Below are 19,289 nucleotides of genomic sequence, written 5' to 3' on the forward strand. Positions count from 1 at the left end.
AACGTGCCAGGAATAGGGAGCATTTTGCTATGGGTGGGAAACGAGAAGGAGGAAAGGCAGGGAGGTCAGAAAGGGGCACTTGGGGATGGATGCGGAGTTTAGAGCTGGAGAGCGGTTTCTGTGAGCTCTGCTCGTGGGCCAGGTCTGAGTGCAGGAAGCACATGTGCTGGGCCATCTGCTCAGACCACACCGAGGGCTCGCACGTCAGTGTCTGGTAAGTCCGAGCAGTGGCACAGCTGCTTTCAAAGCACTCGCGTTCAGCCCGTGGGGCCTCACTGTTGGAATGGTGGGTGCTGTGCGCAGATCAGGCGTTTATGCACAACCATCTTCTCCCTGTGCTGTTCACTTGCCAGCAAAGCCTCTCCTGCTGTCTTTTCGGGATGTAAATGCAGTCCCTTCAGTGGGTAATTACAGCAGGGAATGAAGGCTGGGGAGGAATTTGGAGTTCTTGAGCTAATGTCTAATGATACTTGATGACAGTTTGATAACATCTAAATCTTTCTCTTTTTTTTAAACTTTTTATCAGCAGCTTCAATTCCTTTTATTGCTTTGAGTTTGAAGATTAACTCTCTATGAATAAGGACGTCGTGGGGGTTTTCTTGTTAGTTTTAAAAGACTTGAGGTTAGGAGCGTAGCTTTGCCTCTTTCTGGATTGTTCCCAGAGTGCCACCTTCCACCGTGGGTCACTCTCTCATATGAATGAAGGGAAACATCTTGGGTGTAAAATTCAGCTGGACAGGAAAGCTTTTGAATGAAGTAAGAGTAAGATTTTAGCTAACTGCTAGCTGCTTACTAACTTATTTGTCAAAAATTAAAATTCAGACCTTTTCTTGGTGGAAAATACTGAGGGAATTAAAACTGCATTATTGTAAAGTTAGTAATGTTACTGCTTATTGAACATGTGCATGTGGTAGGTGTTTGCGTGTGTTTGAGATTTGGCACCAAATGTCAGTACGCATAAAGATTTATACACATAATTGGCAGTTCAGAGTTTACTACCAAAATTCGGGGTAAATTTCGCACATGTTCTTCAGGGAATAAAGGCAGAAACTGAAGTGGGTCTCCCCCCAAAGTCAGCTGTAGTTAGTGAGCTCAGAGTTGACAGCTATGAAGTAAGCAAGCTGGATTGACCCAAATCTGCCAGAAAAATAACTTAAATCGAGTGTTCCTTTCTTTTAACTTTCCCATTGTGATAGAATTTTTCCACAAACTGGCCGCAGATGAGAGGATGGAGAACTCATGTCAGAAGTATTTTTCTCCTAGTGTTTCTAGTTCTGGTAAAACTAAATACGGCTCCTGGAGGCCAGGCGGACTCTCCGTCCCCGGAAATTGTAAACCCGTGTGGCTCTCCGGGGTCAGCGTTGAATCAGACGTTGGGTCAGGGCACTCGGGTCTCCCGCGTGGGGCTGGGGGCGCGGGGAGGGGAGGGCTTCGCAACCCGCGCCGTCGGTCCCTGCTGAAGGTGTCCGTTTTCTCCCCGCAGGGACGCCCTGAGGATCCAGCAGCTGCAGCACCAGATCCGCCTGGAGCGCGAGGCCCGCGCGCGCCCCTCGCCGCCCGCGTCCCCGGAGCCCGCGTCCCCGGGGCCGGCGCGCCCGGATCCCATGAGCGCGCTCGCCGCCCGCCCCGCGCCCGCCATGCAGGCCTCCGGCTCCTTCAGCTACGCGCGCCCCAAGCAGTTCATCGCGGCGCAGAGCCTGGGCCCCGGCGCGCCCCACCCCGGCCCCGGCGCCCCCGGGCCCCCCGCCGGCCGTGCGCCGCTGCCCGAGCCCGAGCACCCGTGGGGCGCTCTCCCGCCGCCGCCCCCGCCACTCAGCCCTCCGCCGGGCAGCCCTGGGTCCGACGTCTTCCCGCCACCGCCGCCGCCACCGCCCCCCGGCCCCGGGCCCCGCGCCTCTGCCCGCCCCGGCCCGAGCCCCGCGCCCGCCGCGCTGCTCCGCGCCCTGCTGCCCTCGCCGCCCGCCACCGGCACCCCCTCCGTCACCACCTCCGTCTCTCCGCTCGGCCTGCCCCGGGCTGCCCTGGCCGCGTGAGTGTCTGTCCCGCCCCGTCCGGTCCCTGCACCCCCGCATCGGCGCAGAGCGGTCCTCGGGCTGGGGAGGGGGCCGCGGGGCTGAGAGCGCACCCCAGGAGGGACACGGACGGGGTGTGAAATCTCCCCCTTACAGGAATCACGAAGTCTGCTCGACACCTGCAAGTCACACACTTTAGCTCGAATGTGTAGTGATTGACTGGAAGGGGACAAGTGGCTTCACGTTGGTGCAGAGAAGTGAGGCCCTGTGCCCACTTCCCCAGCCGTGTCCCCAGCCAGCATGGTGCAGTTAGCCCTGTCCCCAGCCGTGCTGTCTGCAGGGATTGAGGGTCCCATGTCCCAGTCCAAGTCTTTCATTACGTCACAGCGATGACGCGGCAGTTCTCCACAACCTTCACGTAGAAACTCTAGAAGTACGGTGACATCCGCAGGAAAGCCTCAGGAAACCTTAATACAGGGGTTTGGCACGTTCTGTTGAAGTGTAAAAGATTCCGAGCTAGCGCGTGCCCATGTCCCTGAAGGGATGAGAAATAAGCGCTGGCAGAGGTCAGCCAGTTCCCTTATCTCAACCCTTCCTGTTGAAACCCGGCCCCAGAGCTTGCCAGAATCCCAATATTGTTCAGAGAGAAAAGAAGGAAACCCGGAGGAGGGCTGAGTACTGGGAGGAAAGTGAGAAGACCTTGGCACTCCAGGATACTTTCATTCCTGCGAGAGTTTCCCGGTCGGGGGTGTGCCCCGCCTTCGAGAATAGGGGGGCACTGGATCATGACCTGGTGTGTCCTGGAGCCTGGGTTAGCAGTGTCCTGTTTTATCAGGCACTTTCTGAGTGTTGATGGCATGAATTCTGTTTCAAGTCTGGCTTCTCTGATCTTTTACTGGAGAAAGCTCAGTCAAAGGAAAACATAAAGAAGTCACTTAAGGAAGGGGAGTCTGGGTAACAGTGATGTCACAACGGGCTTTGGTTAGAAGTTGCCTGAGGAAGCCTGGTCTCCTCTTCTGAGCTTTATTTGGTGGGGAGGAGATGAGCATTATCTTGCTACAAAGAAGCCAACTGTTAGGTTCAGAAAGTGGGAGTGTGTTTAGCAATACTCTGTGTCCTCTCTTGCTATGAACGGCAGGGAATCTTGCTTCTCGGGAAGATGCGTACTCAATAAACCATCGTGCTAATAGTCCTCATTTGGAATCTGGTCAGACATGAGTCAGCCTGAGGCCGGGGGGATGTACCTACTATCTTCTTAAATAGAAAGGGTAGTTTAATCTGCTCTTTGCCTTTGAAATTCTTTTAAGCAGTTTTAAGGGCTTTATCTTAAGAAATAGAATCACTTGCTTCTTATCCGTATGTATGACAGTGACTTAAGTTATGGAGTCAGAACATTTTATGATTGTTACCCCAGAAGCGGCCAGTTGCTCCTGCCGTTTCTTAGAACTTGGTGGCAGTGGGGCTGATTTTGTGTCCGCGCCCAGAGATGGTTAGGCCCCGTGACGCCAGAGTCCAGTGGCAGCTCCAGCCCAGAGGCCACTCATCTACGGTCACCCACACACACTTGAAGCATTCATTCCATTGGTTTGATACGTTTAATTTTGGAAATACTTTTCCTCTAGCATACTGTGGGATCACTCATTTGTGTCCTGAATTAAAAATGAAAAAGTAGCTGTTTATCCATCATGATAATTCAGATAATTTGCCAGAGACTGAGTGTCCTTTTCAGGGTTGCCGTGACCAGCTGGCATCCTTGAACTTGTAGAAACTGCCAAACTGTTGTCAGGGGAATCTTTTCAATAACTTACTCATATATCGGGCACATGTGGTGACGGCAAACTCAGTTTCACTTGCACTGTTAGTTATTTCCTAGTAGGATGGTTTTTTTTTGTATGTCACGTGCCAGTAAGTGGACTGACTTCATGTGACTCAATGAAGTAGAAATACATTAGTCGGGCTTTTTCTCGTCTGTGTAAGTCTTAAATCTGAGTTTCATATACCTCCATTTTCTTAATCATCAGATGCAGAAGTGGCTGTTGTATCGTTTGTAGGTTTGCATTGTCCTGTTTTTATCTGTAGAGGAGTAGGTGTGTGTGGAGGTGAGGCTCTGTTTCTCACGTCTGGGCGGCAGGGGGCAGGGGCCGGGGACGCAGTGATGACCCTCACGGTTGGGAAGGAGCAGGGCAGCGGCCTGTCCCCACGGCAGTGCCCTTGGAGGTTGACGAGGTTCAGGAGCCTCTGCCCACCCAGGTCCCCTGGGGCCTTTCTTTCTTCCCCCGGGCTGGTGGGGTCACCAGCAGAGAACTGACGAGGAGGGATACCTACGTGCTGATGATTCTGCTGACTCTGCAACTGTGTGGAATTTAGTTTCTGTTCGATTTCGCTGAATGTGGGATGAGGAGGAGGAAATGGACTCTTGGGTTAGAAAATTACCTGCTCGCCAGACAGACCCACCACCTCCTACGTCACGTCGTGCCCTGAGCTGCGTCTCTGAGATGTGCTGACCATGTCCACCTGGGACAGTCCATCAAGGGGTGCTTTCAGGCTCACTCAGTAGCCAAGGGAAGAAGAGACTTCCTGAGATTTGGAATCGTTCATTCTGGAAGATTCAGCCTTCCAGACGCCAGTGTGCATGTTTGGGCTGTTTTTACCCCCAGACACCAGAACGTTATTTAAAACAGTCGGTGGCATCACGTTAAAGCCGGAGTGGACGGGTGGTGTTGCTTCTGCACAGTTGAGCAGAGCGTGTCCCTGCACAGGGCGAGTGTGGTCGTCCAGTGGTCCCCGTGTGCTGGGGAGGGTTCTCTGATGAGTTCTGGTTGGGGTAACAGTTTACTTGGAGTGTGCATTTTATTTCTGTAATTGTACAAAGCATCATGCAGGGAAGGCATCTCTTTGTCACCAGTTACTCTGTTCCTCAGAAGTAGGTGCCACTTGGGGGATCACACCCCAGCTGCTCCACGTCAGACAACAAGCGTGGGACTCATTTTATAGAAAAGCATCAGTTGCCAGAAATTTGCCTCAAAAGCTTGTGACCCCTCTCTGCCCTGGTGCTGCCTTTACAAATGCTCCATCTTGGTTTCGCTCCGACCTCACACGCACACCCTTACTTCATGCCCGCAAAGAGGTCTCAGGCCTGGATGCGTTGGCACTTTGGCAGCAAAGTAACCTTTTCCCCTGAGAAACGGCTCATAAAATAGAGTACAGAGAAGGAAGTGCGTGCAGGTGTTGGTAGAATGTACAGGATAGCAGTAAAGTGAAGGTCTCACCTGTTTCTAGTGCGTCTCAAGCTCCCTGTGTGACCCTCCCACACCACCCCGGCATGCATGTCCCCCCTACTCCCCCCCACCCCAGGGAACCACCACCGTAAATTTCTGAGTCAGGCACCCTCTTACTTAATCTTTACACTTTACGTGTGTGAATTTTCCTGCGTTTGTTTCTCAAACTTTCATCTGCATCAGAATCACCTGGTCGGCTTGTTCCATGCACATCGCTGAACTCCCACCCAGAGTTTCTGATTCAATGGGTCGGGCGGGGGGACAGAAATCTGCATTTCTCAGTTTCTGGGGCGATGTGGCGGGTCCAGGGACCCCTTTGCCGTGGGAGGCTTGCACTTTGCCTGTTTGTTAATGGGAGTGCACTGTGTGTGGCCTTCCTAACTTGCTTTTTTTTAACCTTGACATGACGTCGTTGACAGGCAGCTTTGGTCCTTCATTTCCCTGTGGTCTGGGGGCTCCGTTTCTCTTTCACGTGGACGCACGCAGCCCCGTGAGGGAGAGGAGGGAAAGTGGGAAGGAAGTCACTCGGGTCCCCGGTCCACCTCCAGACCCCTGTCCACCTCCAGCCCTGGCCCCAGATCAGGATGGGGGACTGAGGGGAGGCGCAGGCTGCACCTTTGCCGGGTGGGCGGGGCGCCGATGCTGGGCAAACTGACGCCCAAGGACCAGGGGGACAGTCGAGGAATCCGTCCTCCCGGACACCCTCTCGGGGTCTCAGGCAGCGGCCCAGGGTCGCGCACCTGACCCGGGCGGAAACCCAGGTCGTTACACGTGCGCCTCGTTCTCACTTTACATCACTGCCCCCGCCGGGGCCCCCAACTCAGCCCAGGCGCGCCCCGCGGCATGGACTTTACGTGTCACTGGGGCCCAGGACCGCTCTCGGGGGTGGGCGGCGCGGTGTCACGAGGTCCCGGCGGGCCTGGGGCGCCCACGACTGACCTGCGTGCTCCGTCCCGCAGGGGCTACCCCAAGAAGGCCGGCAGGCCCGCCAGGGTCGCCTCGGACGAGGAGATCCAGGGCTCCAAGGATGCTGTCATTCAGGACCTGGAACGGAAGCTCCGCTTCAAGGAGGACCTGCTGAACAACGGGCAGCCGGTACGGGGGCGGGGCTGCGGTGTGGGGGTGGGGCTGTTGGTCCTGGGGGGGCGGGGTTGCGCTGTGGGGGTGGGGCTGTTGGTTCTGGGGGGGCAGGCAGACGGTACCGGGGGCGGGGCTGCCGGTGGAGCCTGAACCTGGGGAGGGGGAGGGGACGTCCTCTCTGCCTGCCTTCACCGCCCTCCCCCCCCCCACCCCTATTGATGGACCACTCTTGGAGTAAAAGTTGTGAGTTGGGAGATGAGCGAGGAGGAAGCGCTGAGGCCGAGGCTGGGCGTGGAGCAAGCGAGGAACTGCTCCTTACGGGAAAAGGAACAGATCCCGCGGGAGGGGTGGGCGGGAGGGAGCACAGGAAGCGGTGGACTGGACTGGGGACCGAGAGCAGAATTTGGATGCTGCACTGGGCACCGCTTCTGCACAGAAAGCATCTTTATTTCGGGGCCAGTGCTGAAGTGCAGCCTCTTAGGAGGTGCCGGTTCCGTGATCTGGATGGGAGAGGCTGCTGCCGAACAGCCAGATTCAAGGAGAAAATAATCTGTTTCAAGGCTGCAGACGTGTAAAGTAGATAAGGAGGTCAAGTTAAAGTGTGAGCATGAGGTGCTTCCTCGTCGGTGGTTCTGCTTGTGTTTTGGTTTTACTGGCTCGTCACAGCCGAAGGAGCCAGGAAAGGCGCGCCTAGTGAATACGATTTCTCCGGTAGGGAAGGGGGCCTTTTGTGCTTCATATGGGAAAACTTCTCTGTGTATAAAATCTCCCTCTGAAGCTTTTCGCAGAAGGGCAGGTCTCTCTGCTTCTTGTTTTCTAGGGATTTTAAGTGTCAGGGGTTGACAGATGGCAGTGAGCACAGACCACGCGTGACGCAAAGGCGGGGCGCAGAGGGGACGCTCCGTTTAATTACGCGGCACCCTCACTTGAGCTCCGGAGGTTGAAAATGCTAATGAGATCTTGTGTTAGTTACTCCTTTCACTGGGAAGAGAAGATTTCACAAAGGGGAGATACCTTCTGCCTGAAATAAGCGATTGCATGTACAAATGTACATACTCTGGAAGTTTTCCCTGGCTCTGTCAAGCAGAGCTTTTGAAAGATTAAAACAAATACTTATGGGAACTTTTTCAAGCCAGGTAAATGCATCTCTCCAGCTTTTTCTCCTTGATTAAGTAAGTATTCCTTGTGGACTAAGACTTCTGTAAGCTATTCTGTTATACTGTGTGTATTTATATTTACGTTATATATATATCACATTTTTTAATATAAATACATATTTGCATTTGTCTTTTTTAGTGGTGGATGGCATTTCCAGTAACTTCCGTAGATTTCCACACTTGAGAGTTTAGAAAGACAAGAAAAGTGAGGTTTCCTGTTTTAGAAAATGAGACCGTCAGACAGCTTTTTCCTGATGTTACATATCATTCTGTACTTACTCTGGCTTCTTATACGGAGCCTGTAAATCTACACGGCATAGTGGTTTACACACAGAGCTAGGAAGCAGATTTGGCCTCTGAGGGTAGCAATTGCGTTCTGGGGACATCCTGGACATGGGATTGATGTTTCTGCATCGGACGAGCAGGGTGGCCGTCCCTCCCGCCCTCTTTGCTGGTGCATGAGTATAGTTCTCTGTGAAAATTTGGAAGGTTTTGAGGAGAGCAGGTATTTAAAACTCTGAAAGTTAAATTCATGGTTTTTTTTAACACGTGAGAAAATGAATTGAAATAATAACCTGCTGGACTGAGGCACCCACATCCACCTGTCCTCATCCTCAGCCCTTCTTTACCGAGGGGAGTAACTGGACTGGGGTTCGTTTGTCGCTGGCACGCGTCTTGTTTTTCTCCTGGGATTCAGCTGGGACTGCAACCAGCAATGACTGGAAGTTGGGAATTTTCCCAGCGTATTTTCCTGATTAGAGAGTTTCCAAAAGAATCTGTCTGTATTCAGAAGTTTGGACGCTTATCTGAAGCAACATCTGTTTTGTTTTGCCTTTTTTTTTTAAATTCTGCCTTACCAGTTATTCTCTGTTTTGAATCAAACGCTTATTTTTTAAATGCTCCCAGTGGGCCCGTGGTCATTTCAGAGCCCGCCCTCAGGAGCAGCAGTCAGCCCCGCAGACAGAACACAAACGTGGCCACTTCCTCAGCGTTTGGGGGCCAAGCGCCAGTCGCCACATGCAGAAGTTATACGGCCTCCTTCACAGGCAGCCCGCCCCGAGTCGGGTCATGAGCGGAGGGTCTCAGCTGAGCAGGCGGCCTTCATGGATTATTGTGTTTACCTTTGCCTACGGCCCCTCCAGTCCCCTAGCCCCTGGGAGGTGCGCTCAAATGGGGCGACCCCCCCAGAGCAAAGAGGACCATCTCCGCCTGCTGGTCTAAAACTCTCTTATCAGGCTCGGACCTGACGAGGCTCCTCTGAAGCCTGTGGATGGCTATGAAAATAACATTCCCTTTAAAAAATTGTTTTTGCTGTTTAAGTCTTTTTTCTCTGTGTTTATCGTTAGGGGTAAGTACACGACACGTGTCTGTCTTTACGGAAGTTACCTTTGGTCTGTGCCCGTCAGTGAGTGGTGCTCACGTGGGTCACCCGGCCCCCGGCCCTGGGTCTGCTGGCAGGACCGGAGGGCAGCAGGAGGAGGCGAACCAGGGAAGGAAGGGCTGCTGGGTGTGCGGGCGTCCGGAGGGGGAGAGGGAGCCGTCACAGAGAACCTCGCACCGTGTGGTTGTCGTCCTTTCTCTGGGCTGCTGTGTAGTCGTGAGATCTCTGATTCCGCGTCTTCTGTCCTTGCTCCTCCCAGAGGCTGACCTACGAGGAAAGGATGGCCCGCCGCCTGCTGGGGGCCGGCAGTGCCACCGTCCTCAGCGCTCCGGAGCCAGAAGAGGAGGCGGCCAGCCAGGTACCCTGCGCCCCAGGCTTTTTCGGAAAGCAGATGGTCCTGTCCCCTCTGCCCATGCTCCTGGGGACACAGCCCTGGGGCCAGCTAGCTCCGTGGAAGGCCGAGGGTGGGTCAGAGAGCGGGGCGTGGGTGGCACCGGTCACCTCCCAGCTGTTCATCGCGTGATTCATGGGGTCACTTCGCTTGTGACACCTGGTCCTTTCATCTTCCTACTGACCCATTTCCCTCCTTTCAAGTGTCTTTCCATTTTTCCTGTCCTGTGCTTCAGTGCAGAATGGGTTTGTGTGAAGGAACAGGTCTTCACTGAAATTGTCTGGAATAGCTAGTATTTCCCATGTCGTCCAGGTGACTGTGCAGAAAAGCCTCTATATTCCTCCACGTGTGTAGTTACAAATCACAGATCAGCAGGAAACCTAAAATGCTGTTTTGTTCCCCTGCTGACACCGAGCAGAGTCACCTTGTGGCTTTGACGTGAGCTGTTGTGTAATCTCCACTGCTCCTGCTTGGAGTCCCCAGATGTCGTTCTAAGAGGAAAGAGAGCTTTTTAACACAGGCTTAAAGGATCAAGTGAACTCTGCCTCGGGTCTGTTGAGAAGGGGCCCAGCCTTCCAAATCTGAGCGTTTTCCTGTTAAACACAGCCACCACGGACACTTCCCTTAGAGACTAGGAATCTTGCTAGGTTCTCGCTGTTCTGTTCTAATTCTTCACCTGTTCCCTTCTGTCGTTGCAGGACCCCGGGTCCCCTCACGCTTCTGTAGGGAGTCCTCTGGACGGTCAGAAGGTCGCGCCTCCACCTTCCTTCTGTCCCGGTCTTTCCCTGTGTCTGTTCTCGCCGCTTCTCCCTCTTTGCCTGCTTCCGCGCTTACCGCCACGTGGTAGTTATGCAGGCTCTGAGCCGCATCCGTTACGTTTACTGCCTGGGGGACAGAAGCACCACAGTGTGGTTTTCATGTCATTTATTTACAAGCTTGAATTGGAGCCTGTCATTCGTAGATACTCTGAGTTTTAAATCATGGAAAGTTTCTCATTTGATAAATCTTCCTAGGGGAAAAAGAGCTAATTCTTAAACTGATTAATTTCATAGTTATGAGACAAAAAAGCTTGTTTTTTTCTGCCGTTTTATTCATATTGTTGTATTTTTTCCCTAAAGCCAGCAGACTGCTTTTTAAAGGCTGAGTGGCTTCTGAGAAAACCTCGTTAAAACTATCTTTTATTTACTGTTCAGCAGAGACTGTTTCACCACAGGCTGCCCTGTCTCCCCTGGAGTTTGTAAGCAGACCTTCAGGGCCCACCTTACTCGGCTGTGGGTGTGACCGGCTCTTTGCTGCTGTGTTTTTTAACCAAACCTTTGACAGTCGACCCACTTTTTCTGTGAAAGGGTGGAGAGAAGGGGTCCTCGCTGCAGAGAGGAGGCAGAGGCTTGGGGGGCGTTGGGAGGAGGGGAGCTGCCGCCACTTCTCTGTTACTCGTCTGATGGGACAGGCCGCACCGCGGTCCCCCCCTCCCCCGACAGAAGGGCCCATGTGCCGTTGTGTGCACTTTTGGGAACAGTTTTTGGGGTTACTGCTGCCTTTTCCTTTCTTCTCACCGCCCCAAGGGGAACAAGACAAATTCATCTTCATAGTTGGTTTTTTTCTGGACCGTAAGACTTGAGGACAATTTGCAGCATCAGATACACTAACTTCCAGGTGTTCTGTTTCGCATGGAGTTGAGCTGGGCCTGCACTTGTTTGTTTCCACGGTGCAGACGTCACTGTCCTGGGGGCCTGCCTCCGGGGACCAGGCTCAGGGGCACTTGGTACTGTGAGGGACGGGGGTGGTGACGCGCCCCTTCTCTGTCCGACGCAGGAGTACAAGGTGTCCAGCTGCGAGCAGAGGCTCATCAGTGAGATCGAGTACCGGCTGGAGAGGTGCCCCGTGGAGGACCCAGAAGAGGAGGCCCCCTGGGGGGACGTGGCCACGGAGGATGGCGTGGCCCCGCTCTTCCAGGTGAAGCTGAGACACTACAAGATCTTTGAGGGGATGCCGGTGACCTTCACGTGCAAGGTGACCGGGAGCCCAAAACCGAAGGTGAGCTGACGCGCAGCCTCCCAACTGTCTTGTTTCCGGGGGGAGGGGGGAGCTGGGCTTCCGGCGCCCAGCACGTGTGGCAGCAGGAGTGCAGAACCCTCCTCGGGAAGCCGAGCAAGGTCAGGGCTGTGTCACGAGGTGTCAGAAACCAGCAAGGGTGGAGGGATAGGCTGGGACAGGACGGAAAAGAAAAGGGAATAGAATAGATTGGGAACAGGAATGGAACGGAATAGAACAGGAGAACAGTAACTGTCAGGTGACTGACAAGGAGCTTTTCACACGCCCATCATTCACTCAAGGTGTCATCCTTGTCACACCCAGATCCACGTGAGCAGCTCCACCACCTCCCCCAGGCCAGGGAGCTGTGAGCGGCCAGGCTGGGACTGGAACCCTGTGCCTGCACTGCACAGAGGAGCAGTGCTGCCGCTGCTGAGGGGAACGCCAGACCTTTAGTCTCCAAGACAAGGGTTTCCTGTGTTTGCAGAGGCGGGGGTGGGGGGGATCCAGGTGCGGGAGGGTAACTGGAGGACCCTCTGGTCCTCGGACGAGGCGTGCCCTGCAGGCATGTCGGGGTGCTGGGTGGAGGGGCCCTGTCTTCAGACAGAGACCAGAGTCACCGCTCGCTGGCCCCACAGAGCAGCAGGGTGGACGATGCTTTTCCCTAGAGCTCAAGAGAACGGAAGCGACACCGTGAGAGATGGAAACTCCAGGTTTACACCATCACAGGACACAGCTAATAGCCGAGACATTAATACAGAGTTTAGTCCAGGATGGTAAAAATTCTAAGGTTTCTTGCAGAAGCCAGCAAAAAATTGCCCCTGGAGCATTCCCCACTGGGGCCTGTCCTCCGCCCACAGGGTCGGAGGGAGGAGAGGTGTGTCCCCAGGGAAAACTCAGATGGTGGCGGAAATGATGGCAACAGTTTCAAGAGGAAGAGAAACGTTATGATGGGACAGGAGCGTGTGAAGGAAGCACACAGGGGCGAGGAACGCAGCCCCTGCGGGAAGGGCAGTCGCTGGGGCTTGGGGGGCGTCAGGAGCCCCGTTGGGGGGGCCGCTGCGCCCATGACTCCCACGTGCTCTGTCTGTGGCTCCAACCTTTGTTTCGTTTTTGCGGCAAGTAAGTTTTACCACCGAACTCTTCCCCTAAAACCAAATTCCAACCCCATGGAAAGAGAGAGAGACCAAAATAGAGCAGCCATAGGTGTTCAGACCCGTCTTCCCCCCAGTAAAGCGAGGCTTGGAGCGTAACCCGGAGTTAGAGGAGGCTGCTGGTGTCTGGACGCGCCCGCGGGGGCCTGTTCACAGATGGGGCAGGCGCCCACACGGGGACCAACTCTCAGCTAAGGAATGGACCTCGGTGGGAACCTACCTGCCCAGAATCCTCACAGAAAGGCCCACGTTCTCTGTAAGCCTTACTCAGGACAGGATCAGCGGTCCGGTTCTAGAGTCGCTGATTCCTGCTGGGCGGGCGGCAGCCTTCACAAGGCTGTGGGTCCCAGGCTGGTTTTCCAGGATGTCGTATCGGCAGGTTTGCTTCTTCCCTCCTTTCCGTCCTCCTCTTTTCCTGGCCGCCTGCCTTTTTCTGCCCTCCCTGGTTTAGTGCAAACTGTTTCTCCTGCACATGCTCAAGAAGCTACCTTGGGATTGTTAGAGTCTGGAATAGTCATCGTGGTTAAAAATACACATCTTTTTTTAGCTTGTTTTTAAAGAATTTCTTGTTCTGCCCTTGACGTCTTGTTCCACGGAGACTTGAGAAGATCGGAAGGAATCTGGTTCCCCTCGTTTTCATTTCTCGTACCTCCCTGTCCATCCGCAGACTCTGTAAAACGTCGGCACTGCCTCCTAATTTTCACTTGAAAGTTGAACTCCAAGAGTACTAGAGGTGCAGATTAAGAGAAGACATGGTTCTGAGGAGTGGCCTAGGGGCAGGAGTGCAGAAGGGAGAAGCTGCAGGCTCGTCACGGCTTCTCTGTTGCATCAGGAAATAATCCAGCCGCTCAGAGTGTGATAGTTACAAAGTATCACACTTTACAGAACGTCACTCTAGAGCCAAAAGTCACTCGTCTGTTGGGTGGTTAATTTTTTAGGTTCTGGACATGAATGCTGTAGTTTCTGTAAATGTGGAGCTGACTGAAAACTAAGGGCAGGAAGAGCTATGGTGGCAGGTCCCGGTCGTGTGTGTTTTGTCTGTGCTATTTCTAGGCTTTGACAGGGAGCGGACCTTGCACGCCAGCTGTGGTCTCAGCTTGTGTCTTGATCTACACTCAGGAAGTTCTTAAAAACCTGTAGGCTCTGAGCTGAGTTCCTTCTGTTGGGAACCAGTGAGAAGTGCTTTTAGTCGCAAGGGACAGAACTGACCACAGTGAAGCTGGGTGTATTTCCCTCCCGAGGTGGGAGAGGAGGTGCAGAAGCCTTCCCGGAGAGACAGGGCTGCCGGCTCTGTGACCTTCACCCACCGCGCAGTTCAAGGCCAGGTCGGCAGCAACCAGCTAAGCCGTGAGAGGCCCAGGGACCTGGGGCCTTGTCCACAGGTGAGGGAGGGACACTGGGCCACTTGGAATTTTTTTTGTTTAATCATGATTTATTTTTATTTTTCACATTTAATTTTCTATCACTCCAAGGTAAGATATTATTTGAAAATTATTATGTTTAAGTACTTCTGTGTTTCCTTTGACACAGTGGGGAGAGCTGACCGGCCAGTAACCTTTGCTCCTGGGCCCGGAAGTAAAGCAGCAGTGTCTGACCGCCCCCCCACACACACACACACCATGTCCTGCGTGTCTGACAGTTCGGAGGAGAGACTGGCGTTTGGGGCCTGGTTTCATTGTCTAAAATAACCTTTTTACCTTGACCTCACAAGTAACACGTTTTCGTTAGGGACACGGGAGACCAGCAGCAGCAGGAGAACTGCGGTGATGTCACCAGCCTCCTGATGAGCGTCTTTTTAGACACCAGAAGAGGATGAGTAGCTTGTGAAGCGCAGCAGGACACGGCCTGGGGTCAGCTCCCTGGCTGGCCGCTCAGAACCAGCATGTGGCCCCAGGGCCCCGCCCTGACCGGCGTCTGCTTCCTCCCTCAGATCTACTGGTTCAAGGACGGGAAGCAGATCTCCCCCAGGAACCAGCACTACAGCCTGCAGAGTGACCCCGACGGCACCTGCTCACTGCGTGCCGCTGCTGCCACGCTGGAGGACGACGGCAACTACACGGTCCTGGCCGCCAACCCGCAGGTGGGGGGCGTGCAGGGCAGGGGGTGGTGGGGAGCGGTGCTTGCAGGGGTCCTGCTGCTCTGGCTTGAACTGCCGCCCAGCTCGGTTCCCAGGGCGGAGACGGTGTGTTCTGTTAGGTTAGCGTCTGTCTCTGTGAGCAGCACGGGTGCACAAGAGCGTGCTCTGTGTGAGTGTCGCCAAGGGGCAGCTGCGGACACTAGCCTGTGGGTGGCGGGGCTGCCGCTCTGGGGGACGAGGGCTGGCCTAAGACAAGAGAGGGCGGTAAACATACCTACACTGTGTAATTCCAGATCGGCTGAGTCCTACGGAGAAAGGAATGAGTGGGACGTAAAAGCTGTGGTAGAAAAACTCACAAACCACAGCCCTTAAATACACACTCCTAGTTCCGTGGGATTTCAGCGGCGTGGAAGTGTAGATGAGTCATAACTTCAGTAGGGCCTGTGTGTAGCATTCAGGACTCTTGTTTGTTTACATCCAAATGTTTTGTCTCATTTTCAACCAGAGATTTACGGTCAAAAAATCAAGTGAACGCTTAGAATTGAACAGGCGGCTCCTGGACGCCGTGTTCCCAGTTCAAGCCGCAGATTTTTTTTTATTGAGGATCTCGTAGCTTTTCTGTGCTTTGCTGTGTACGGGGGACACACCAAAGTGAGTGAGAAGTGATTTTGTGCATTAATGGCTTGCCATGTGGCAGGGTACTGTGCGAAGCCTGCAGAGGTCATGTAAGTAACACTTTTCAGAAAAGGAAAGCCAAGCTAACGATTTTATTATTCACGAGTGAAGATTGTTCAGGAGTCATCATTTTAAAAATCTCCAATCTATTTATCATTCCATATTTTAAAATTTCTTTTGAAGGAAATACTGTGTTAGAAAATGATACAGGTAATTTTAGCAAAGCTTACAAACTTGCAGAAGTTTGTACAGTGTTTATCCTAAGGTCACATGGTCACGTAAAGTTACGTTTCTGCAAAGACACTAAGACGAGATGGAAACAGCCTTACCCACGAGTCGGGTCGTGGATCCAGCACCGCAGACCACTGACGGGGAACAGTTTCCATGCTGATGCTCCTTCAGTCAGTGAATACAGGACCGTCATCTTGAAAAAGTCAAAATCACCACCTTTGCTAAAAAGTTACATTTTAATATGAGTATTTGTGCTCATGTTTGGTGTATCTGAGGGAACAAATGTGGAACGTTCTCTTTTTATTGTATTTTTAGTGTGTGTCCTTGACTATTATTGACACATTCCAATTTTCAGTTTTCTGCCTTTTAAGAACACAGTGGGGACCTCAGCAAGCTCGCGCTCTGGGGAGCCCGGGTAGGGCAGAGCTGGGACTCACCGTGTCCTCACCGGCTCGGCCGTCCCGGAGCCCGCGGTTCATGGCGAGGCGTTTTCCCGGTGGATGCTGGGAACTGTCGCAGGAGCAGGTGGTTTGTGGGACAGGAGGACGCACGTTTTGAGTCTGAGTCTCGTTTCTTCCCGATGATGCACTTCACACGTGGGAAGGTTCTGACGGGGGCGGACCAGGCAGGTGGCCGTGTGCAGCAGGGGCGATGGTCTCTGCGTGTTTACACCCTGCACCAGCCAGGGGAAGGAGGGCTGAGGATGCCTGTGCCAAGAGCAGAGGAGGGGACAAATCAAAAGACAGAAGTGACCTAGCAGAGCCCAGGATTGTGGGCGGTGGTGACGATACGGAAGAGCGGACACGCGGTTCAGGGCTCAGAGTGCCAGCCGGGCATTGGGTGGGTGGGAGCTGGCAGTCCAGCCCTGCTGCTTGGGACCTGCGTGGCCCTGAGCAGGCCCTTACCTCTGCACCTGCTTCTCCCCCAGCAGTGAGAGGAGTCACGTGGACCAGTGATGTGTGGGGTCCACCTGGCAGGTGACGTGCTCTCAGTGGATGGTAGTTGCTGTCGCTGTTTTAATTTGCAGACGCTGGTAGCCCTGTTTCCGGGCAGCACCTGGGCTGGGGGGGAGCCATGGGCTCCCCGCCCCGTGGGGTGTCCCCACTCCCTGCATCATCAGACTGCATGTCAGCTGGGGCTGGAATTTCTCTGCAGCGTGTTGCTGGTGTGTGGTGCTCGGGACACCCTGGCCGTGGGAGAGGGGTGGACACAGGCGTTCATGGCTGTGTCCGCCGGCATGGGTGGGGGGCTCTGAGCCGGAGGCCCCCCCCCCCCGCCCCACCCTGCTAGCACAGCAGGAGCCACTCGGGAAGCACACGCGGGGCCAGGGGAGGCCCTGACAGCAGGCGCTGCCCTCACACCAGGCCCGTGAGTGCTGCCGCGTTGCCATGGTTCCCCCTCGTGGGTCTTGGCCTCTTCTGTATGAAGAGAAGACAAAGAACTGAGCCGTGGACGGTTTATGTCAGGCTCCCTCGAGCCCAGCTGGTCTCACAGAACCTCTGTCCCCACTGTGGCTTAGGAGACGGTGAGGCGACTGCTCTGGGTCCAACAACCCCCAGGGCCGCGGGAGCCAGCGCAGGTCCTGATGGCGAGAATCCCACTGTCTCGGGGTCAGGATCCAGCAGGATCCCCATTATAGGGGTGAGGCTGAACGTCTGCTTTCCTCCCTGGATGGCTCGAAGTTGAGCCTAGGAAGGGAGACCCCATCAAGAGTGAGGACAGCCCAGGGAGGGTGTTGGGGGCCCACCGGACACTGAGGAGAGAGCCTGGGGTGCAGGGGCTGTTCCAAGCTCCTGGGTGTGACCTGGTTGGTGTCAGTTCAGGAGTGAAGCCCCTCCTCCCTGCTGGGTCCTCAGGAGCAGGACGTCCACGCGTTCTGGGTGTGGGTTTCACGAGGCAGCACCCAGAAGCTGAAGCGAACTTCCTGTGTGTTCAGAGAACCAGGTGGCAGTCAGACTGTGGCCAGCGGCAGAGCGTTTCCGACCTGAGTCTGGTGTCGGTCATCACTTGCAGGTGTGGGAACGCAGCGGCCTTCGTAATCTCAGCTTCACAGACAGCTGTTGTATACGAGAGGATTTTGCCTTGTAATCTGAACTGAGACACGGTTTACAAGCAGCATCCTGTAGGTAGGCACTGGAAACAATCTGAGAAGTAAAAGCCGAGTTTTCCAAGACACGGGACTCCGGGAAGCGTTCGCGGCATCACTGCGGGTTCCTCCCCGCCTCCTTGGTGCCCTGTGGTCCCTTCATCGTGTTTCACATTACAGAAGGATTTGGGTTTGAAAGGGAACATCTCTGTGTTTGGAGATGCTGTGGCCTCTGCGGTGTGAAGGGACCGAGGGAAAGAGAAAAGGGCCGAGTGGGAAAGAGCTTGGTCATGAAACACAGACGCCCGGCTCTGCAGCGGGACAGAACTACCGAGCGCGGCCAGGAGGAGGGGGAGGGCGAGGAGGGAGGGAAACGCCACGGCCAGCAGATTGCTTTATGGCCTCTGTTTCCACCTGGGTCCGTCTTCAGGGACTAAGAGACATGTTCAATCGTGCTGACTGCGCCCAGTTCCAACTTGGGACGGAGCAGGTGGCTCTGAGCCAGCCTCGGGCTGAGGTCCATCCCCTGCCTGAGGTCCCGGGAGCCGCACCGTTTGGTGCCATCACCCATGAGTGCGCAGCACCGCACACAGCCCCAGCCCGGCTCTGAGACACGGTTGAGTCTCAACACTCACGCTTTTGTTTGTTGTGCTGTGTTGCTGGGCGGCCCATCTTGTGCTCAGGCGTGGGAGGGCTGGGGTGCATCTGATGTGTCCCCAAGCTGCACTGTGTGGACGCGTGCCAGCTTTCCTGAAGATCCATGCGCCACAAGGGAGGTTCCGTGAACGGGGGAGTCCATGCTCTCCTTCGCGTAAATCACCGGCCTGGAGCACTTGCTTTGACCTGGGTATTCAGCACAGAACCTGTCACTGGTGTTAGAGCCTTAACTGCGTGGACTTGTTTGGAGGAGAAAACGGGGCGGGGGGTGGGCAGGGCAGCTGGGTTAAACTGCAGAAGCCGGATCGTTGGTGGGGGGTTGGTCCGGTGTTGCCAGGTTGCCAGCCCCGCTAGGCTCCACGGTCAACACTCACATCCGTTCCTGCTTCGTGTGTCAATAATAAAGCAGGAAGAGATGCGACAGTGAAAAGCATTTAACAGCGTCCGTGTGCCCGGAGCCTGTAGTTAGGACAACAACCAGGTTAACCGGCACATTTGCACGGTTAAAACCACGGAAGCCTCATTCCGCGTGGTCCTTGGACCTCAGAAAACGTTAGACTGAAAACATCTGAACTTCCAGTGGTGCACCTTAGAGGTAGCTTTTCAAAACCGCGTCACTCAATTCTGGACTAAAAAAATGTCAGAATTGTCCCCCTTGTTTGAGTGGGTGTTTTTAAACATTCCTTTTCACTTACTGATTGGCCGTGTGTGTAACCAGTACCAGCGTGTTATCAGACTGACAGTTCCACCCCCTGAGTTCCAGGCTTTCCCCTTTCTGCTCAGCAGTGAAGGGTGGTGTAGGAAGAAAAGGTGACAAATGAGAGCGTATCCCTTTTTCTTAAATCAGGGAAGTTAAGGAAACATCCTGTGACCGTGTTTGTCTGTGTGGGTCTGAGCAGCAGCAGTGAGAAGTCTTGGAAGCACGGTAGAAATGCGTGTTTACGGAGAAGCATGCCAACCGTGGACCCTGGTTTGGGGGCAGGGTCTGTCCCAAGCACAGACAGACGGTGGTTGGGTCGCCTTCCCTCTACTGCAGATGCAGCCGCCACGTAGCGGGCACGTGGGATGTACCTGCG

The 19,289-nt window shown here is 54.3% G+C and overlaps 1 protein-coding gene and 1 long non-coding RNA gene across 11 annotated transcripts in view; one reads left to right on the top strand and one right to left on the bottom strand.

The window, feature by feature from the left end:
* Nucleotides 1–19,289, top strand: part of PALLD (palladin, cytoskeletal associated protein) — a 283,240-nt gene that overhangs the window by 250,451 nt on the left and 13,500 nt on the right. For 4 of the 7 annotated variants that reach the window (XM_032470852.1, XM_032470850.1, XM_032470853.1 and 1 more), the window contains 6 exons: nucleotides 1,484–2,029; nucleotides 6,250–6,385; nucleotides 9,168–9,266; nucleotides 9,998–10,048; nucleotides 11,115–11,336; nucleotides 14,418–14,567. In XM_032470852.1, the coding sequence (XP_032326743.1) occupies nucleotides 1,484–2,029; nucleotides 6,250–6,385; nucleotides 9,168–9,266; nucleotides 9,998–10,048; nucleotides 11,115–11,336; nucleotides 14,418–14,567 (1,204 nt within the window). The remainder of the gene's footprint in view (nucleotides 1–1,483; nucleotides 2,030–6,249; nucleotides 6,386–9,167; nucleotides 9,267–9,997; nucleotides 10,049–11,114; nucleotides 11,337–14,417; nucleotides 14,568–19,289) is intronic. The other 3 variants (XM_032470851.1, XM_032470856.1, XM_032470855.1) reach the window with 3 other exon arrangements.
* LOC106729196 overlaps nucleotides 14,577–19,289 on the bottom strand; it is a 34,928-nt gene continuing 30,215 nt past the window's right edge. Inside the window, exons 1-3 of one of the 4 annotated variants that reach the window (XR_004316334.1) lie at nucleotides 18,192–18,938; nucleotides 15,569–16,177; nucleotides 14,577–14,810 (exon numbers count right to left, since the gene is read on the bottom strand). This is a non-coding gene — a long non-coding RNA (uncharacterized LOC106729196). Of the gene's footprint in view, nucleotides 14,811–15,316; nucleotides 16,178–18,191; nucleotides 18,939–19,289 lie in introns of those variants that run through there. The other 3 variants (XR_001365535.2, XR_004316333.1, XR_004316332.1) reach the window with 3 other exon arrangements.

The sequence above is a fragment of the Camelus ferus genome, chromosome 31 (genome assembly GCF_009834535.1).
Source record: "Camelus ferus isolate YT-003-E chromosome 31, BCGSAC_Cfer_1.0, whole genome shotgun sequence".
In the NCBI taxonomy this organism is placed as follows: domain Eukaryota; kingdom Metazoa; phylum Chordata; class Mammalia; order Artiodactyla; family Camelidae; genus Camelus; species Camelus ferus.